Source organism: Osmerus eperlanus, chromosome 28, assembly GCF_963692335.1.
Source record: "Osmerus eperlanus chromosome 28, fOsmEpe2.1, whole genome shotgun sequence".
Lineage (NCBI taxonomy): Eukaryota > Metazoa > Chordata > Actinopteri > Osmeriformes > Osmeridae > Osmerus > Osmerus eperlanus.
This window is the reverse complement of record NC_085045.1, coordinates 2,792,198-2,811,784: the sequence shown is the minus strand read 5'-3', so window position 1 is coordinate 2,811,784 and position 19,587 is coordinate 2,792,198. Positions and strand designations below refer to the sequence as shown.

Here is a 19,587-nt window from a genome sequence, read left to right as displayed (position 1 = left end):
TTTTTTTTATTAAAGGGCAGTGTTTCGACAGCGCCATCTAGTGGCTTAAAGATCCGATCTAAAGATCTAGTGGCTTAAAGTGAGAATTACAAGTGCAGTTCTCACAGTAAACCACCAGATGGCGATGGTAAAGCGCAGCCCTATGGAACGGGTTTTTAAGGGGCACTGTTTGTATACGAAATCGAGGGACACAGAAAGACGTACACTATGTTACGAATAGATTGTGAGGTCAGGTTGACTGTTTCGACAGCGCTCTTGGGCTGCGCTTCAATACCGCCATCTAGTGTTTTAAAGTATGAATTACAAGTGCAGTTCTCGCAGTAAACCACCAGATGGCGATGGTAAAGCGCAGCCCTATGGAAGGGTTTTTTAAAGGGCAGTGTTTCGACAGCGCCATTGGGCTGCGCTTCGATACCGCCATCTCGTGGTTTAAAGTGAGAATTACAAGTGCAGTTATCATAGGAAATCACCGAATGTCGGTGGTCATCACTGAACATTTAGTCATTTTTAGCAGACGCTCTTATCCAGAGCGTGAACGCTAAACCAGAGAATGCACAATTTTTTATCAGGCCGTTTTTCACCTGATATAATGTGTACCCCCTCCCCTAACATGCAAAGTGTCAGCCCTGCCATCATGTGTGTTATTTTCTGTGTTCTTTTGGTCACAATGAACAACCTGAGATAATATGGAGATGTCTGCTCTTTTCTAGCAAAAGTTACAGAGGGGATACACACTATATCAGGCCGTTTTTTCACCTGATAATGTGTACCCCCTCCCCTAACATGCATAGCCTAGGCTCTTTTGGCTCCCTAACGGCTCTTTAAAAAATACATGTTTTAACTATGAATTTGACTATGATAGGTGTGAAAACAATTTGATTAAATTAAATTATGAAATGAAATCATACTCGACCGTAACCACATATCTTTAAAAATGCATTGATTTGTCATGGCTCTCCTCCGAGTTTTGACTACTCTCTGACTGTGTGAGTTGGCTCGGCCCTCCCTCATGCAGGATTGACAGGAACAGACGATGATCGTGTGCGCCTTTAAGCCTACAAGTATTTTTTCGTTGTTCTTTGAATTAGTCAATTATTTTAAATACAATTAAAATTCATTATTTCATAATCATTTAGTTGTTATAGGCTGTATTAATCTATTAAAAATAGAGTCGGCTCTTCAGATATGCGAGCCAGCTCCCGACGTTCACCTTCAAGAGCCGGCTCTTTAGAGCCGGATCGTTCGCGAACGACCCATCACTAGCACGAATCACCAAAACAACGTATTTTTCAAACCAGTTTAATAATAAATAGTTATTTTACAAAACATCAAATGTATTCAACAAATATGACCTATGCGTTAAATAATTGTCCATATATCTATGACCAAGATTTTTGTGTGGGTTTCGATATTTAAAAAAATAATAGTCTAAGATGTATTTGTTAAGGTGGCGCTTCACCTCTTGACTCACAGGCTAATGACGTCATGTTGATGTTTGGGGGCGGTGACATTACCGTGCCAGTTGTAGTGGCTGTCGACGACTTCTGCACACTGCTTTCACTAAAGAACAGATTATAGATTCACTGGACAGGATGCTGCCCAGATCAGTTCATAGTGTAGTGACAGAGTTATAGTAATGTTGTAAATGTCAGTTGCGCCGTAAGAGAAAATAGAGATACCCGGCGGTGGTTAGCTTGCTAGCTACAGTAGGTTGCGTAAATCTACAGTACTGCACTATTCTGGTACCTCGTTAACGTGGATAACCCGGCAGTAAGCACGATAAGGATTTCTATCTAGCAGGTAAGTAGGTTATTATTAATGTCTGATTGCTATGTTAGCCAGCCAGCTAGCCTGAATGATTGCAACTGCCTCCCTGTCACCGATTTCCTGTTCATCATCTTCATTTTATTGTTTTGCTAGCTGGCTAGCTATGTATGTGACCTTTGGAAGAAGTGAGCTAACGTTAGTTTACTTGAAAGGCTACATTCTGATATCCCGACATCAGCACTGTCTAGTCTAGCTAACATCGCTCTCATTTTGGTCCTCATATAGATTGACAGTAACTTTAGCTATAAGTTCTGACATTGGACTAATGGCATTAGATAGGGTAGCTAATGGCATTAGTCAACTGTCAGATAGCGTTAGTCAACCGCGGTCCATGCTCACCAAAGTAAGTATGTTTTATTGGTCTCTTCCCCTCTCTATAGACTCGGCTTTACACCTGAAATTAGCAACACGGCAGGTTCCTCTGCCCTCCCTCCACCCCCTTCCGAACCCAGGGCAAAGGTCAGCAGCTTGATGTCCCAGGGCTCGATGGAAGGCGGGGGTCCATCTCAACCCGCCCCCACCATCACCGTGCAGCATTTGTCAGACAGCCCCCCAGGAGGACAGGTGAGTGGACTGAAGTAGCTGATGGTGTGTGGACTGTGACAGGTGGTTTGAGCCTTGAGTTATCTGAACACACATTGTTGTTGCCATAACTCTTCGTGGCATGACTTCTACTCTAGTGTGTAACGTCAACCACTGGGTGGTTCTGTAAAGCTGTGTAGAGGTCAGATGTTGGGGGTGTTCCTCCATAGGCCTGACCCATGACACAGTTAGCTTACTTAGGCAACACCTTATGATTGGTCAGTTACAATCAACCTCCTTATTGCTATTCAAGTCTTCATATACATTCACTAGTTCAGAAGTTTGAACTCTGAAGGACACTGCTCTGCTGTGTGTTGTGTGTGTGTGTGTGTGTGTGCTGTGTTTTTCTCAAACACCACTGATGCATTCTCCTTCTGCTCTGAGGCATTGGAATGGCATCTGTTGGATAGAACGGAGGTCACATTATAGCTCTGTGTGACACAACATTGCAACATAAACAGCAATAAGAACACAGATATGAACAGCAAACAGTGACATCAGAGATTCAGGAATGCCTCCAGTGATCACCTGACGTGGTCCAAATGACATCATGTTCATGTATTGTGTGTGTCAGGATAGGGTGAAGTTTGCTGTACATGCTGTGATGATACAGTTGTAAACAATACACAGTGTTTTCAGCAGTAGTGCAGAGTATACAGAATAATACTTACGGACAAAGTACTTTTTGGACAAAGTACTCATGGACACACTTTACCTACTTATGAGCCTCTTGTAAACCATTTAGAGAATTTTACTGGTCTATAAAGAGACTGCAGTATGTGGTAAGGAGCACAGTAGTAAACTGTAATCCAGTATAGCAATGCCAAATGCAAATTTCCTTATTTCTCCCTTTATAATAAAAAAAAAATCTTGGCCTTTTTTTCCTCACTTTTTTTTCTTATTTTGTCTTTACCCTTTTACCCAGCTCTCTTACCAAATTCACATTGTTGCCAGTGTATCTGGCGATAAGCTTTCTGATTGGGCAAGTCATCTTATTGTTTGGTAACCACAATGACCCCATTGACATGGCGCTGTAGTTTTTTAGAGGTCTGTACAAGTCTCTCCTTGGTCACAGACGCAAGCCTGCACGCTCAGAACACACAGCCTGCTAACACAGGGACAGGGTGAGCCAAACTCCATGTGTTTGTGTGTGTTTTGAGGTATGTACCTAGTGTAGTATGTCCACATGCCGTGGAGGGGAGAGGTTGCTGGGTCATGCACAGAGAATAATACATGTCTTTGTGCGACTGGAGGGAGATGCGGTCCTCTCTGCCCCCTGCCCTGCGCTCCTCGTCCCAGGATCAGATGGGCCTTTTCAGGGAAAGGCACAAAGGACTCTGAAGCTGCCTCAATTATTAAAGCTGACCCTCGCTGTGGCTCCTGTGAGCCGAGCGTGGAGATGGCGTTGTCCTGAGGGAGAGGGGGACGTTGTGGTCTCTCTGATCGTGACGTCACCATCCCTGGACAGGTCTCCCCTTGCGTGACTCAGTCAGTATTTGTGTGATGTCACCCTGCAGTCGTCACTGGCGATGGATGAAGTCTCCCCGTCCTCCACGTCCTCCTTCGAGATGATTGACGTGGAGTCGGCCCCGCCCACATACCAGATGGTGCAGCCCCATTGGTTCTACTGTCGCCGTGCCGATGACAAAGACTCGTGGCTCCCCTTCAGCTTGGAGGACTCTGGGAAACTGGAGGAGTCCTTCGCTAATGGTAAGGGGACACACTCACAATCACAATCACACACGCACACAATCACCACAAACTGCGTTGAAAACATCACTATGAGAATCTGTGTAAGTGTGTACGGGTTAGAAGCAGTCATTGGTAGAGTAGATAGATGGAGTATCAGAGTAGCTGTGGTCATTGCTGGCCTGCAGCCTACTGACACACAGCCAGCTCTCCAGACAGAAACCCACAGACTGGGGTAGGATTTCATATCGCCCTCCACTATCACTTTCATCTCTGATCATTGATTACTTCTTTACTGGGTGTGTTTGTACTCTTGTACCTCTGACTATGTGTGTGCACATCTATGTATAAATATGTGTGTGTGTGTAGGAGGAGAGGCGGTGGTGGCGGTGGAGGGGGAGAGGTACGACGTGCGTGTGAAGGAGAGGAAGCGATACGCCGTGTACTGGGAGCAGGCTCCCTCTGAGGTGCGGCGCTGCACCTGGTTCTACAAGGGAGACAAGGACATCAAGTACCTCCCCTACCCTGAAGACTTCAGCAGCAGACTGGAGGTGAGAGTCTGTAACACTGCTCTGAGTCTAGACGTACTGTAACACTGCTCAGAGTCTAGACGTACTGTAACCCTGCTGAGAGTCTAGACGTACTGTAACACTGCTCAGAGTCTAGACATACTGTAACCCTGCTCAGAGTCTAGACGTACTGTCAGACTGCTGAGAGTCTAGACGTACTGTCAGACTGCTGAGAGTCTAGACGTACTGTCAGACTGCTGAGAGTCTAGACGTACTGTAACACTGCTCAGAGTCTAGACGTACTGTCAGACTGCTGAGAGTCTAGACGTACTGTAACACTGCTCAGAGTCTAGACGTACTGTCACGCTGCTTTGAGACGCACTGTAACACTGCTTAAAGTCCTGTTCTTTATATCTGAAGCCTTGATTAAAACCATCCATCCTTCTCCCTTATTTATCCTTTTCTCTTTCCTATCATTTCTCTCTCTCTGTCTATGTCTCTCTCTCTGTCTATGTCTCTCTCTCTGTCTATGTCTCTCTCTCTCTCTCTCTCTCTCTCTCTCTCTCTCTCTCTCTCTCTCTCTCTCTCTCTCTCTCAGGATGCGTATATGATCGCAGTGACTCTGGACGAGTGGAAGAGGAAGCTGGAGTTCCCCACAGGAGAGACCGTCATCCTGCACAACCCCAAGGTGAGACCTCTCGGCTCCTCTCTCCCCTGTAGCACATTTCCTCTGGATCGCCTGGAACTTCCTGTTTCACTTGACCATTCCTGACCCCTCCCTCCTCCAGCTCATCATGCAGTACCAGCCAATAGCATTACAGGAGCAGTGGGCCTCCACCCCCTCGGAGCAGACACGCCCACGCACAGTCAAGAGGGGCGTGGAAAGCATTGTGGTGGAGATTCCGGAAGGTACGTGTGCCTTTGAACTCCAGTTGCGTGTTTGCGTTTTGTATCCTTCAGAGAGAACATACAATGAATTGTCATCTTACTGTGTGTGCTGTGTCCCAGGTGAACCAGAAAAGATAGATCATCTGGTGTTTATGGTCCATGGTATCGGCCCAGCCTGTGACCTCCGCTTCAGATCCATCATCCAGTGTGGTAGGCCTGTGTGTGTGTGTGCACGTTTACATTATATGTATAACATCTCTGAGAACATTTAAATGACCTGTGTGTGTGGTTCTGTTGACCGTTTCTCTGTGTGTCTCCAGTGAATGACTTCAGGAGCGCGTCACTGTCTCTGCTGGGCTCCCACTACAAGAGAGGCCAGGAGGAGGGCCTGGTGGGCAGGGTGGAGTTCCTGCCTGTCAACTGGCACAGCGCCCTGCACGGAGATGCTACTGGGGTGGACGAGTAAGAGCACACACACACACACATGTTCTCTCTCTCTCTCTCTCTCTCTCTCTCTCTCTCTCTCTCTCTCTCTCTCTCTCTCTCTCTCTCTCGCTCTCTCGCTCTCTCTTTCTCTCCCTGTCTCCCTCCCTCTACTTATGTCCCTCTCTCCCTCCCTCTACTTATGTCTCTCTCTCTCTCTCTCTCTCTCTCTCTCTCTCTCTCTCTCTCTCTCTCTCTCTCTCTCTCTCTCTCTCTCTGTGTGTGTCAGGGACATCCAGAAGATCACCCTCCCCAGCATCAGCAGACTGAGGCACTTCACCAACGACACCCTGCTGGACCTGTTCTTCTACAACAGCCCCACCTACTGCCAGACCATCGTGGACACGGTGGCTGCCGAGGTCAACAGGCTGCATGAGCTCTTCAGACAAAGACACCCCGGCTTCACCGGAGAGGTGTCTGTGGCCGGACACAGCCTGGGTGAGAGACACAAGAGAGAGAGAGAGAGAGAGAGAGAGAGAGAGAGAGAGAGAGAGAGAGAGAGAGAGAGAGAGAGAGAGAGAGAGAGAGCGACTACCATTCTACAGTACACACACACATACACACTATCGTTCTACAACACACACACACACACACACATAGATGTTCTGCGGAACACACTCAAATGTTGAACCTCCATCTCTCCCCCCAGGATCACTCATCCTGTTTGATCTGCTGACCAATCAGAGGACAGAACCAGGAAGAGCAGAGAAGGAGGAGGTACTGGGTATTGTAGTTACTGTTGTTTCTATGGAGGAAGCAGCTCTGACAGATTGAGATTAGAATGAGCACAGAGACTCCTACAGTGACTAAAAGTAAAATGTTCGACCACTTCAGACAGTAGAAGTGTGTGTGTGTGTGTGTTTGCAGTCACAGAGCAGATTACTGTCAGCTGGATCACACACGTACGTCGTGTAGGAAGCTTCTGAAACTGACGGTCCCCTCTCCTCCCCCTATCTGTTCCCTGTCCAGGACCCCGCCTGTGACGACCCCTGCCCTCTGGCCTGTGACGCCCTGGAGCAGGCTCTCATCCAGCTGGGCCTGCAGGAACACCTGGCCACGCTGCAGAGAGAACACCTGGACATGGACTCACTGGTGGGACTCACACACACACACACTCTCTCACACACACACACACTCTCTCTCACTCACACACACACACACTCTCTCTCTCACTCACACACAGATACAGACACTCTCTCATGCAAACACACACTCAGTTGCACGCACAGTGTCGCTCACGCACGCACACATACATTCACTTAAACACACACACAGGCCCAGTATTTTGTGTGCTGACCCCTGTGCTGACCCTTGACCCCTGTGCTGACCCTGTGTGGTTGTGCTGAAGGCCCTGTGTCAGGAGAGTGACCTGAAGGAGCTGGGCATTCCTCTGGGCCCTCGCAAGAAGATCCTTACCTTCATCAGGAGGAGGTGCCCTATGGAGGTCAGACTCTCCGACTAACGCTCTGCTCCAATTGGACCTGGAGATGGACCTGGTACTGACCGTGTGTGTGTGTGTGTGTGTAGGATGGTAGATCAGGCACTGTACTTCTGGCCCCTGGACTCCAAGCCCCCTCTGATGACCCCTCCCCCTCTGGCAACGATCACCACGGTAACCCGTTTCTCTCGGCGACGGCACAGCAGCAGCGCGAGTACATCAGGGCCCTGTCCACCACCAGTGCTGTGGACTACGAATACTTCGACGTAGGCATCGGACAGGTAACATGCTTGTGCAGACACACACACACGCACACACGCACACAGACACACACAGGTGTGCTCGAGGCTGGGGTAGTGGCTGTACATAGGGCTGTAAGGCCTAACATCCCCCCTCCTCCCCCTCCTGCTTCTCTCCACCCTGCCTGCCTGGACAGACCAACGGAAACATAGCCAAGGGACAGGTCTGTCTCCCCTGAACACACACACACACTCGCACACACACACTGCCTGGGTTTCCCCCCTGTGAGTGGTTGTTGTCCCCTGTGCTGGTGTGATGGTCCTTGGCTGTTTGCCTGGAGATCGTGGCTGTGTTGTCTGGTCCTTTAATCCCATTGGACGGCCTTCATGGATGTCCTCCACCACCACTCATGTGGACTGGTGTGACCTCACTGGTCTAAACGTGTTGTCATCCCAACGGGAGTCTTATCTGTTTGGCTTCTAAAGGTTAATGTGAGGCTGGAACACACTACTGATTAGAATTGGACTATATACAAAATAACCTCCTTCTCTCTATCGCCTTCCCTCCTCTCTCTCCTTCCTCCCTCTTTCTCCTCTCCCTCCCCTCTTTCTCACCCTTGTGTCTCCCTCCCTCCCTCCTCCAGGTATCCATTAACTACCCCCAGCTGGCTTTCCACCCCCAGACCTTCTTTGCGTTCGGTTCTCCCATCGGCATGTTCCTCACGGTGCGGGGCCTCAAACGCATCGACCCCAACTACACCTTCCCCACCTGCAAGAGCTTCTACAACATCTACCACCCAGTGAGGACACACACACACATACACACACACTCATTTGGTCTATACTGTTGGATGCATTGACTCTGATGACCTCAGTGTCCTAATCAATCCACCCCCTTTGTTTTGCTCCCTTTGTCCTGCTGTGCAGTTTGACCCGGTGGCCTACAGGATAGAGCCCATGATCGTCTCAGAGGACGACCTGGAGCCCATGCTCATCCCCCACCACAAGGGGCGCAAGAGGATGCACCTGGGTACGAGCCTGTCTGACTGATCTGTCTGTGTTTTTTGTGTGTTTTTTTTAACAACCAAAGTATAATATTCTGTGTGTGTGTGTTCCTCCTTCGCAGAGCTAAAGGACAGTCTGACTCGTATGAGCACAGACCTGAAGAACAACGTTCTGGGCTCCTTGCGTACTGCCTGGCAGTCCTTCACCCGTCTCCCTGCGCCAGCACTCCCCCCTGTGGAGGCAGGAGGAACTACAGAAGAAAACGTTTTGTCGGAGGGTAAAACGACTGGCTACACTTGTCTCTCCCTGTGTGTGTGTGTGTGTGTGTGTGTGTGTGCGTGTCTCCAGATGTGTGTCTAACCTTTTCTCCTCCTCCTTTCCCTTCCTGTTTGCATGGTCCCTCTCCTCTCGTTTTGCTGTGTTGCTGTTGGTACCCCCCCCTCCCCCCTTACTCCTGACCCCTGACCTTTAACCCCAGCCTCAGCAGCAGTGGCCTCTGTCTCCATGAGAGGACAGAGTAAGCCTGATATGTGGACTAAAATACTGGAGTGGCCTAAAGCTCTCCAAAAGCATTACTTCCAAGGTAAGCCAGTAGAGAAGCAAGCTTAGTACGCTCTACCACCTAACAACAGAAGTCATTCTAGCTTCGTTCTACCCACCGCCAAGCCCTCTGCACGGTGGAACAATCGCTACACCGCCCCCCCTGTGGCAGGGAGTGGCATGGCAGCCTGTCCGCACTGCTTTTTCCCCAGTGACTGCATCCATACTGTGATGTGGGGCACAGCGACAGAGCTTCACGCTCTTGCTTGGCTTCCTTCACCTCCCTCTTCCCTCATCCTCCACCTCCCCCCCCCCTCCCTCTTTACCTGGAAGAACCGTGAGGTCACAAGCATCACCCACCTTCAGTACTTTACACAGTACTGCATGAGAACCAACCGATATATACAGGATATATTGTGTATTGTCTGCTGGCCCATTGTGACATCCCTTTCATCTTTCTCCGCTCTGTAACTCTGCTCCACCCCTCCTTCCTCCTCTCTGTGAAGAGCCCGGTCTCTCCTCACATAACTCTTCCCCCTCATCCAAACTGGTCTCTCCTCACAGAACTCCTGTCCCTCATCCAAACTGGTCTCTCCTCACAGAACTCCTCTCCCTCATCCAAACTGGTCTCTGCTCACAGAACTCCTCTCCCTCATCCAAACTGGTCTCTCCTCATAGAACTCATCCAAACTGGTCTCTCCTGACAGAACTACTCTCCCTCATCCAAACTGTTCTCTCCTCACAGAACTCCTCCCCCTCATCCAAACTGGTCTCCGTCCCCGTCGTCAGATCAGATCAATGACACTAGGCCGCTGAGATTCACCTTATGTCTGGCTGCTTGTGATTGGTCGGTGGCTGACCTCTGACCCCCCCCCCCCCCACAGGTGTGCATGAGGAGGTGGAGTCTCCCATGTCTGGGGAGGAAGTGGAGGAGCGGCAGATTAAGGTGGGGATGTTGAACGGGGGGAGGAGGATCGACTACGTGCTTCAGGAAAAACCCATCGAGAGCTTCAATGAATACCTGTTTGCCATCCAGTCTCACCTCTGCTACTGGTGAGCACCTCTCCACCGTGTGCTGTGTGGTGGTGTGTGTGTTCTGGTAAGCACGTGTGTGTTTTGTTAATGTTGTGTTCTGGTGTGTGTGTGTTGTTAACTGTGTGTTCTGGTGTGTGTGTGTGTGTGTATGTTGTTAACTGTGTGTGTGTGTGTGTGTGTTGTGGTGTGTGTGTGTGTGTTGTGGTGTGTGTGTGTGTGTGTTGTGGTGTGTGTGTGTGTGTGTGTGTGCGCCCACCAGGGAGTCGGAGGACACAGCTCTCCTGCTGCTGAAGGAGATCTACGACAAGCTGGGCGTGGCCTTCGAGCAGCCCCTGCTGTAATAAACACATCAAAGCCCCTCAGACCGTCGCCATGGTGACATGTTCTCGCAGTGTTAGCAGGGTTCACAGGATTAAGAATGCTTGACCTCACGGTCCTCAGGGTCCAGTCACACACCTGCTTCCTGATCGCCAGTAAACCACCACCTCCTCCACCTCCTCAGACAAGATGGCTGCCGACTCTGGTTCGGTGTTGAAGCTGTCCGTTCCGAACAGAAGAACGTCCTCCAGGGGCCCACGGGGCCTCACGTCTGAGCCAGAGACAGAGCTGAAGGGCTGGGCTCGGGTTGTGTGCTGCTAGGGTACAAAGGCAAGCCTCCAAAGCTTGGTGTCTGACCCGCGTTTCTAACCATTACCATGCTCTTTTATCAGAACCTTTAGAATCTGTTTTATACCAGATCATATCTTCTTGCTTTGTATTGACTGTATATTCTATAATAATCTATTTATCAACTGGTAATTATGCAGGGCCATAACTGTTGATGCGTGCGTGCGTGCGTGTGTGTGTGTGTGTGTGTGTGTGTGTGTGTGTGTGAGGTGCATGTCTCCCGAAGGCCTCTAATGTCAGTCTGCACTTGACTATAAAAACTACAACTCCCAGGATTCCATTGCAATATGACACCTTAGTGGCATCGCTATTCTCTAACTGACACGGGAAATGAAGTTTACCTTGCCTTTTGATCTTGTTTTATATCTATTTATATGACACTTGTGCAAAGTAGTTAAACTATAGTAAAAAAGGTATCATGCGTCTTGATGGTATAATAACTATAATATAGAAAAAAAAAGACACATAGAGCTTGATAATGAATATAGCTATATTTCTCGTGTGTGTGTCCCAGTTCAAGCCAGCCTACTGTCCTGCAAGAGGTCAGTGTGTGCCAACTCAGCCTTGTTCCTCTTGTTGGGAACAGAAGGGCACTGGAACAGAAACGTTCCCCATCGTATGGGCCAGTGTTCTGGGGTGTTTTGGTCCAGCTAACAAACTTGACCATCCTTGCATGATTTTTATATGAGACTCCATCATGTACCCCTATTACTACTTGCTGTACTGTTTGTACTTCTGTGGCTGAATTGAAACACTTCCTGTTGTCTAATTCACTCTGATGTCACGTCCTGCCAGGTAGCCTGAAGGATCATTCTAATGGCTCACATGATCAGACTCCCTCATTATCTTATGTAACCATGCTCTGCTGTCATTACTGATTACACCCAGCCCATCTCACGCCTCTCCAGTCTCCTCCTCTCCTTCCTGCTTTCCTTCTGTTCTTCCTGTTTCCTACTGTCCTGCCTCCTCTTCTCATATCCTTCCTGCCTCCTCTCCTCACATCCTTCCTGCCTCCTCTCCTCACATCCTTCCTGCCTCCTCTCCTCACATCCTTCCTGCCTCCTCTCCTCACATCCTTCCTGCCTCCTCTCCTCACATCCTTCCTGCCTCCTCTCCTCACATCCTTCCTGCCTCCTCTCCTTACATCCTTCCTGCCTCCTCTTCTCACATCCTTCCTGCCTCCTCTCCTCACATGCTTCCTGCCTGCTCTCCTTACATCCCTCCCTCCTCCTTTCCTTCTCTCCATTTTCCTCTCCTGCCCCCTCTCTAGTTTTCCGTCTGCAGATGTGAGGGAGTCTGACAGGTGTGAGTGGCGTGGCTGGAGGTGGATCAGTGTAGCATGGGCTGTGTGTCTGTTCATCTGTTGTGTTACACCCATCTGCACCATCAGATCTACTGACTGAATTTACAAGGTTTGAACTTATTATCTTGTCTGATTCTTTTTCCCTGTATCGTGTGTGTGTGTGTGTGTGTGTGTGTGTGTGTGTGTGTGTGTGTGTGTGTGTGTAAAAAAAACTTACCTATGCTTCAATTTTGAATGCCTGAATGTCTAAAATATATAGTCTGTAAACCAGATATTTTGCACTTAAAATAATTTGTTCTAAACCAAAAAAAAAAGATATCAACTTTTTAATTTATACTGCACTATTTATTGTGTGTGCCACAATAAACCATACTTATGAAGAAACATGAAATTCATTTGTGTGTTTTTGATCATACTTACATTTCCATACAAGGTGGTGGAGAGTGGGGTGCACTAATGTAAACATACCAGCAGGGGGCAGGAGTGTGTAACAGCTGCACATAAACAGTAAAAGCAGTTCATTCTGGTGCAACCCTGTTCCTACACTGTCACCTTCCTGTAGGCTCTCACTCCAACCTTAATCTAGCGCACCTGATTCTAATAAACAGCTGGTCAGTGTGTCAAATCAGGTGAGTCACAACTGATACAACTGAGCAAAAACCATCAGGAAAGGTCAGCTGTCCAGGAGCAGGTTAGGAGAGCCGTGTGCTTGTCCTTCATAGAGCTCCGACCTTCTGATGTCGTCTCATACTGGTTCTCTGACCGCCGGGCAGGTCAGCTGACCTCTGAGTGTTGCGTAACACTTCCTCGTCTCTGCCTTGCACACTTTGGCCTCAGCTACATGGCTGCTCCTGTGTTGAGAACCGCAGTGGGGACCGGAGAACGACTGGTAAACGAACACAATGTTTTGCGTCAATCTTAAGTTAGTGGGTAGCCAACGAAACGTACATTTTTGTAAATAAGTTATTGTTTGTTTGTGTGCAGTTTACATTTTTCTGTTCAAAGGGAAGGATGATATTAGAATCATGGTCAACCTGCTTTGTCGTCTTAGATGCTGGTTATTGTTCCAGTGTGATGACACATTGTGTGTGTGTATGTGCATGTGTGTGTGTGTGTGTGTGTGTGTGTGTGTTCTCATGCTAACGTGGGGTGGCAGCCAGGGGGAGGGGGGGCAGGCAGGTCCATACTGGGTCACAGCAGGTAGAATGTGACCAAACAACTAAAGCAGTGTTCACACATCCCTCCTCCTGCTCCCATCATCCCTCTCTCCATCCCTACCTCCCCCATCCAGCCCTCCCTCAGTCTGTTGTTTGGCTGCTTAACAATGGGGGGAGTCTCCCTGGGGAACAATGCCCTCACCCCTGCCAGCCCCCCCTCCCCACGCCCCTCCTCCTCTCCTCTTCCCTCTCCAACAACCAGAGCTTAGTGGCCTATAGACCCCCACCCCCATCTCTCTTTCTCCCTTCTCTCTCTCTCTCTGGAGAGGTGCCGTAATGAACGAGTGGCTGTAATCTGCTCCGTGCAGGAGTGACGGCCCGTGTGTGCTTGTCTACGTTAGAGAGAGAGAGAGAGAGAGAGAGAGAGAGAGAGAGAGAGAGAGAGAGGGAGGGAGGGAGGGAGGGAGGGAGGGAGGGAGGGAGGGAGGGAGGGAGGGAGGGAGGGAGGGAGGGAGGGAGGGAGGGAGGGAGGGGAGGGAACTCAATTGTGGGAGGGTTTACATGAAGAGAAAGGAAGGACGGGACTGGTGGAGAAGGTGACATGTGATCTGGACTCCAGACAATACAGCATCAGAGGAAAGGAAGAGAGAGGGAGAGAGAGAGGGAGTCATCCAGGTTGAAGAGACTGAGAAGCAGGAGAGGAGATGCAGCTGGGACAGTGACATTGGGCTGTTGACACTGTGAGGCGGCTGCAGGGACAGAGGTCAGCTGGAGAGAAGGCTCTGACAGCACACGCAGCACATCTGGGATCAGACACACACACTCACACACACACACACACACTCACACACACACACAAACACAGCGTTGCCATGGGGGCCTCTCTCAGCCAGCATCGGAAGAGTTCCATTAGCTCTCCCTGGAAGAAGAGCAGCATGTGAGTACCCGACTGTGTGTGTGTGTTTGTGTGTGTGTGTGAGAGAGAGAGAGAGAGAGAGAGAGAGGAGAGAGAGAGAGAGAGAGAGAGAGAGAGAGAGAGAGAGAGGAGAGAGAAGAGAGAGAGAGAGAGAGAGAGAGAGAGAGAGAGAGAGAAGAGAGAGAGAGAGAGGAGAGAGAGAGAGAGAGAGAGAGAGAGAGAGAGAGGATATTATCTATCTGGGAGAGGACTTCAACCTAGCTGATATTTGCGGTCTGTGTTCCTCCCTGTCCTGTGGCTTGCCTGTCCGTATCAGGTGACTGGGAGGGGGGAGCAGGGCATGATGGGAGACAGGGAGCGGGGAGAAGCAGAGAGCAGGCTAGCAGGTTATCCATGTTGCCGGAAGACTGACGACTTCCCCTTCGGAATTTTAAAGTAGCCAATCCATCGCCTGCTTCATTCTGCTGCTCCCCTCTTGTTTATGCAGCATGTTTACATCTAAGTCCCCTGGGTTCAAGGCGAGGGAGGAAAGAGGCAGGACTATGGTTTCAGATGCTTGGAGAGGCAGAGACCTTGGGAAGGCTAGCTGGATGAGGGCCCGGAACAGCTAACGACCCTGATTAGCGGAGAGGGCTAATGTAATGACGATAAACCGATAAGGTCATGATGGTATACCAGGTTTGAACTCAGCCTAGCCTTCTGGAGCCACCACAGTCTGGGAACATGACTAAGTTGGTGTGGACCTTCTACACACCACTCCCCCCATTTATTTATCTTCCTCTCTCTCTCCCTCTCTCTCTCTCTCTCTCTCTCTCTCTGTCTCTCTCTCTCTGTCTCTCTCTCTCTTATCCTTAGTAAGTGAGACTCAGATCTTTAATTTGCCCAGCGGATCCCAGTGGGAATCATTTCCATGGTAATGAGCCTCTGAGCCCCCAACTGATCCCTTTCCCCTGACACACAGGGATCAGAGGGATGTCTTCATCCAGAAATGATTGTGAGGTCTTCTGCTTGTCGTGCTCTCCTGATTTCTCCTTTACACCTCTGTGACACAGGGACAGGGACAGCAGCCACATCGGTGCAGGAACAGACACAGTGTCTCTTAGTGTTAGAGTTTTCATGCTCAGTAGCGGTTGTTGTGGAGGTCCGGACCCAGAGAGGCTGAGTTTCTGGGAGAACTGAGGGTCTGTGAGGGTCTGTGAGTGGCCAGACATCCACCCACAGTTACAGAGAGGTCCTTGTTAGGTTGGTATTCTGTATTTATGAGCACTCAAACACAAGGAGATGTCAACTCCTAGTGCTGACAATGAACCTCACTCACTACTAACTGTAAGTCCTCTCAGTGTGTGTGTGTGTGTGTGTGTGTGTATGTGTGTGTGTGTGTGTGTGTTCTCCAGCTCAGGGGGGATAAGAAGTTGAGCAGCTGGATCCAAGCAGTTCTTCTCTGATCTATTTATAGCTAATCATCGTTTTAATTTTCAAGTGGAACAGAACTGAGTCTCAGATACAGCCTTCGCTCCTAGACCTCCCTCCCTCCTCCATCAAACAGAATGACCTGCATTTTTAAAGCTCTAGTCATACTGCAACAGCTGATCTGTCCGTGGGTTGGGGCGGCAGTTTCTCCGAGAGCTTGAGAGATGCAGAAAGAGATTTCAGAAGAATGTTTTGTAGACACAATGAGAGGAGGACACCAGAGTTACAGTAGGCTGTATGGCCTCTGGTGCTGTGTAGGAGTCCATGTATTTGCACTATTGTCTCTGAATTACGTTCCCTTTGTGTGCCTGTATTGTGACACACAATAGCCGGTCAGTCCCCTGCCCGTTCTGACAAGGTTTCGTAGTTTTCTAGCTTCCTCCAACAGACTGGAAGAGCCTACAACCTTTATTTAGTCGCGACAGTTTTCTGTCCCGATTAAAATAAAGTGGGGCTCACGTTAAAAATGCAAGGTAGTTAGATATGCAAACGACCCAGTCACGCTTCACAACTCCTGTTCTCATTATCTTTTTTTCTCTGTCTTTCTTTCTAGTTTTGTCTCTCCCTCCCTCCCTCCCTCGCTCTCTCCCTCTCTCTCTCTCTCTCTGTCTCTCTCTCTCTCTCTCTCTCTCTCTCTCTTTCTCTCTCTCTCTCTCTCTCTCATACACACACACACCCCTCCTCCTGTCTGTTGCCCTCCCAATGAGCGAAGTAGTGGCTGTGGCCTGGATGAGGCGTGGATGTGGAGACATGAGAGACCACGCTCGGTTTTGTGTTTAGTTGTGTGTGTGCGTGTGAGTGAAAACGAGAGTGCGTGGATGATGTAAGACACTTAAGACCCTGTCCCCAGGGTGATGTAATGTCAGATGGCCTAGTTACTGTCAGAGCACCATCCCAAACACATATACATACTCCCACACACACATGCAAGCACACACTTACTGCACACACTCTAATGCTTTATTCTGTGAAACCACAGCCCCTGTTAAGAGTGTGATGCTCCCAGAAGACACATGAGAACAGCATTACCGCGGTGATATCCTCTCCTTTCTCCCTCATCTCTCTCTCCTCCTTCCCTCTCCTCTCTCTCTTCCTCCCTCTCCTCTCCCCTGCTCCTTCCTCTACTCTTCACACCTGCCCCCTTCTCTTCACCCCTGCTCCTCCCAGCTCCTATTATGCTTGGGGGACAGTGAGGCTGGTGAATTTGTTCTCGTCACCACTAGAGGGTGCTCTATCACAACGCAAAACTGCAGCTTAAATCAACGTCGTCAGGCGTGAGGGAGGGGTATATAGGTCAGAGCAGGCTATAAATGGGAGAGTGTAAAAATACATACAAACAACTGTAGTCTACAAAGATGCCCTTGACATTGGTGAACCCACAGGGTTGTCACACTGTTCCTAAACCTCCACTTAAACCCCCGATACGCGTACTTTGAGTTGAATCATCAAAAATTCGCCTCAACCAGTTTCGTTTTGATACGACAGTTTGGCTCGTCGACCAGAGGGAAAAATGCAATGACTCGTGTGACCACCAGAGGGAGTCGAGAGTCTTCCTCTGTTTTCATCTCAGCTGGGAATGGTATTTATTGCAGGAAACAAACACTATGCAGTGTGAGGTCTTGAGATGCTTTGAAGAACCCCCATGTGTGTTCCTGCTCATTCAAACTGAATCCCACAGCCTCTCTCATGTGTGTTTGAACACGCACACCAACAGCAGGTCTATCTTTGGCCCACAACAAGCACACATGTTACTTTCAGTCAAGTTTTAATTGAATGGAAAGAGCTGTAATGCTCTAATTGGACACGGCCATTTGCGGTTGAAAGGCGTTCCGAATGCACAGCGGACGCACTGGTATGGCATGTCCGCATGGTCCCTCTCAGATCATGTGACTCTTCGTGTTGTTTCAGGGGAGGCTGGAGTGTTAAAGTAAATAAGACAGGAGATATTTGTCTGTTGTGGCGTCTCTGTACCAGACCTTTCTTCCCTGAGGGCCACAGAGGCCCTGGCCGCTAGTTTGGGTTTCTGCTGTTCTAGAAGAACCCACAGACAGTTCTAGAACAGCAGAAACCCAAAGTGTGTGTGTCAGTGTGTGTGTGTCAGCTTTAGTGTTCTATGTGTGTTCTGGGCTATTTCTGGTTCCAAAGGAAGCTCTTGCGCAACGGCTGATTTTAGTCTCTCCTTTTTCTCCTCTCTCTCTCCTCTTTCTCTCCTCCTTTCTCAATGTACCGCGGAGCAAAAAAAGAGTTAAGCTGTTTCTCTTTATCCTTGTGAGGAGAGGGAATGGAGTGAGAGAGAAGGATGACACGGCTGTAAATCACACAGAACAAGACATCTCTCCAAACTGGTCTGTCCTCTCAGATGGTCTGAGATAACACCTGTTCATCTTCCACTGACCGTCCAAGAACTGGAGAGAGAGAGAGATAGGAAGAGAAGGATGTGGAGACAGATAGAGACGAGAGGAAAATAGCGATAGAAGAGAAAGAAAGGGGTTTAAAGAGAGAGACGTGAGAGATGAGAGGGAACTATGTTAGGAATCTCTAAAATGAGCCCTACCCAAATTCTCTCTGTCTCTGTCCACACACCTCTTGAGAAATCAGATACCTCTGTGTCCTGTCCCTCAGGTAGATCTGAGGGATCAGGTTTTCCCAGGTCATCAAGTATCATGTATGTCTCTCTTATTCAAGACACGTCCTGTTCAGGTACCGTGGATGTGATGGTATCCTGCTTACTGGCGTGGGAACCTTCGTTTGGGAAACTTGAAATGCCTCAGATAGGTCTCTTTCTTTCTCTCTCTCCCTCTCTCCCTCTCTCTATTTGCCCCACTCTCTCTCTGCCTCACTTCTCTATCTGCCTCGCCCCTCTCTCGCCCTCTCTCTCTCTGTGGTTCTTCCTCGTCCATCACGTGTGAGCAGAGTAAACAGAGGGTCAGCGTTGAGGCAGGGAACAAAGGGAGAGGCAGCACGGCCTGTTCCCCGCTCTCTGCTTCCTTCTCCCTTTCCCTCGTTCCTCCCTGGCCTCCACAGAGGAGGAGCGCTGTGCACTCGTCACTACATTAGTCATGGTTCATGTTGTTCACATACAACACAGCTCCTTTGGCCTAGATAAAGTGTATGTGTGTGTATTTTTTATTTATATTTTCTCGCGTGTGTGTGGGAGGATGCGTGGTTTGATCAGAGCTGGGAGACGACCGTGTGTTTGTGTTCAGTTGTGCGTGTGCCATGCGTTGGTTGGAGATACAACGTGTCAAGTGCTTGTGTTATATAAGCCATCCATGAACAGTCTTACACTAGGTCTGTGTGTGTGTGTGTGTGTGTGTGTGTACACAGGCAGCACACAGTCCTAGTGTTACAGAGAAACCTTGTACGCAGTTGATTGTTCTAATGTTATCACATTCAGGGCCAGTGGACTATCATGCCATGACAGGGGAGTGAAGGGAGTGGATGAGCCAAGATAAATTGAACAAAACATCACAGTAGAGCTTTTGTTACTGTCAGTTTGGCTCAGATGCTTAATCCAATCTCTAATCTCCGGTCCACTTGGTCCACTGAGATCTGTGTGTGTTTGTGTGTGTGTAGCTGGGTAGCTTGTTGATCAGGTACTGGTTCTGGTCAAGCCAGTTCCTAAACTCCATACCCAGAGGGGAGTTAAGACCCTCCGCCCACAGCCCCACACACATTCCTGAACACTTCTCATCCTGGACCCTGGGCATAGAGCATCGTCTGAAACCTTCTCCCTGTCTCCTTTTCAGAGACAGGGAGAAGGTTTGCTGCTCGATGCCTCCCGTATCCCTCTATCTCCCCCTCTCTCTCTCTTTCTCTCTCTCTCTTTCTCTCTGTCTT

At 49.1% G+C, this 19,587-nt stretch overlaps 1 protein-coding gene across 2 annotated transcripts; it reads left to right on the top strand.

Moving 5' to 3' along the window:
* The first annotated feature begins 1,501 nt into the window (after window positions 1–1,501).
* LOC134015123 (phospholipase DDHD2-like) lies at window positions 1,502–12,036 on the top strand. Of its 2 annotated transcripts, XM_062454465.1 has the most exons (19): window positions 1,502–1,800; window positions 2,208–2,391; window positions 3,927–4,119; window positions 4,468–4,649; window positions 5,206–5,295; window positions 5,396–5,516; window positions 5,616–5,705; window positions 5,816–5,957; window positions 6,208–6,416; window positions 6,628–6,695; window positions 6,948–7,070; window positions 7,327–7,422; window positions 7,506–7,697; window positions 7,853–7,879; window positions 8,300–8,455; window positions 8,583–8,685; window positions 8,782–8,937; window positions 10,085–10,253; window positions 10,495–12,036. In XM_062454465.1, exons 2-19 carry the CDS (start codon window positions 2,299–2,301, stop codon window positions 10,574–10,576), a joined length of 2,292 nt encoding a protein of 763 aa, XP_062310449.1. In that variant the 5' UTR covers window positions 1,502–1,800; window positions 2,208–2,298; the 3' UTR covers window positions 10,577–12,036. The 2 variants fall into 2 exon arrangements, with proteins under 2 accessions (XP_062310449.1, XP_062310450.1); XM_062454466.1 differs by lacking the exon at window positions 7,853–7,879 and having other exon boundaries at window positions 1,503–1,800.
* Window positions 12,037–19,587: the final 7,551 nt, after the last annotated feature.

Excerpts from the sequence above, each read along its gene's own strand:
- LOC134015123 (XM_062454465.1), top strand. The coding sequence starts at position 2,299 with ATGTCCCAGGGCTCGATGGAAGGCGGGGGTCCATCTCAACCCGCCCCC. Across the intron at positions 6,417-6,627 it reads TGTGGCCGGACACAGCCTGG|GATCACTCATCCTGTTTGAT; the intron begins GTGAGAGACACA and ends CTCTCCCCCCAG. Across the intron at positions 6,696-6,947 it reads GAAGAGCAGAGAAGGAGGAG|GACCCCGCCTGTGACGACCC; the intron begins GTACTGGGTATT and ends TTCCCTGTCCAG.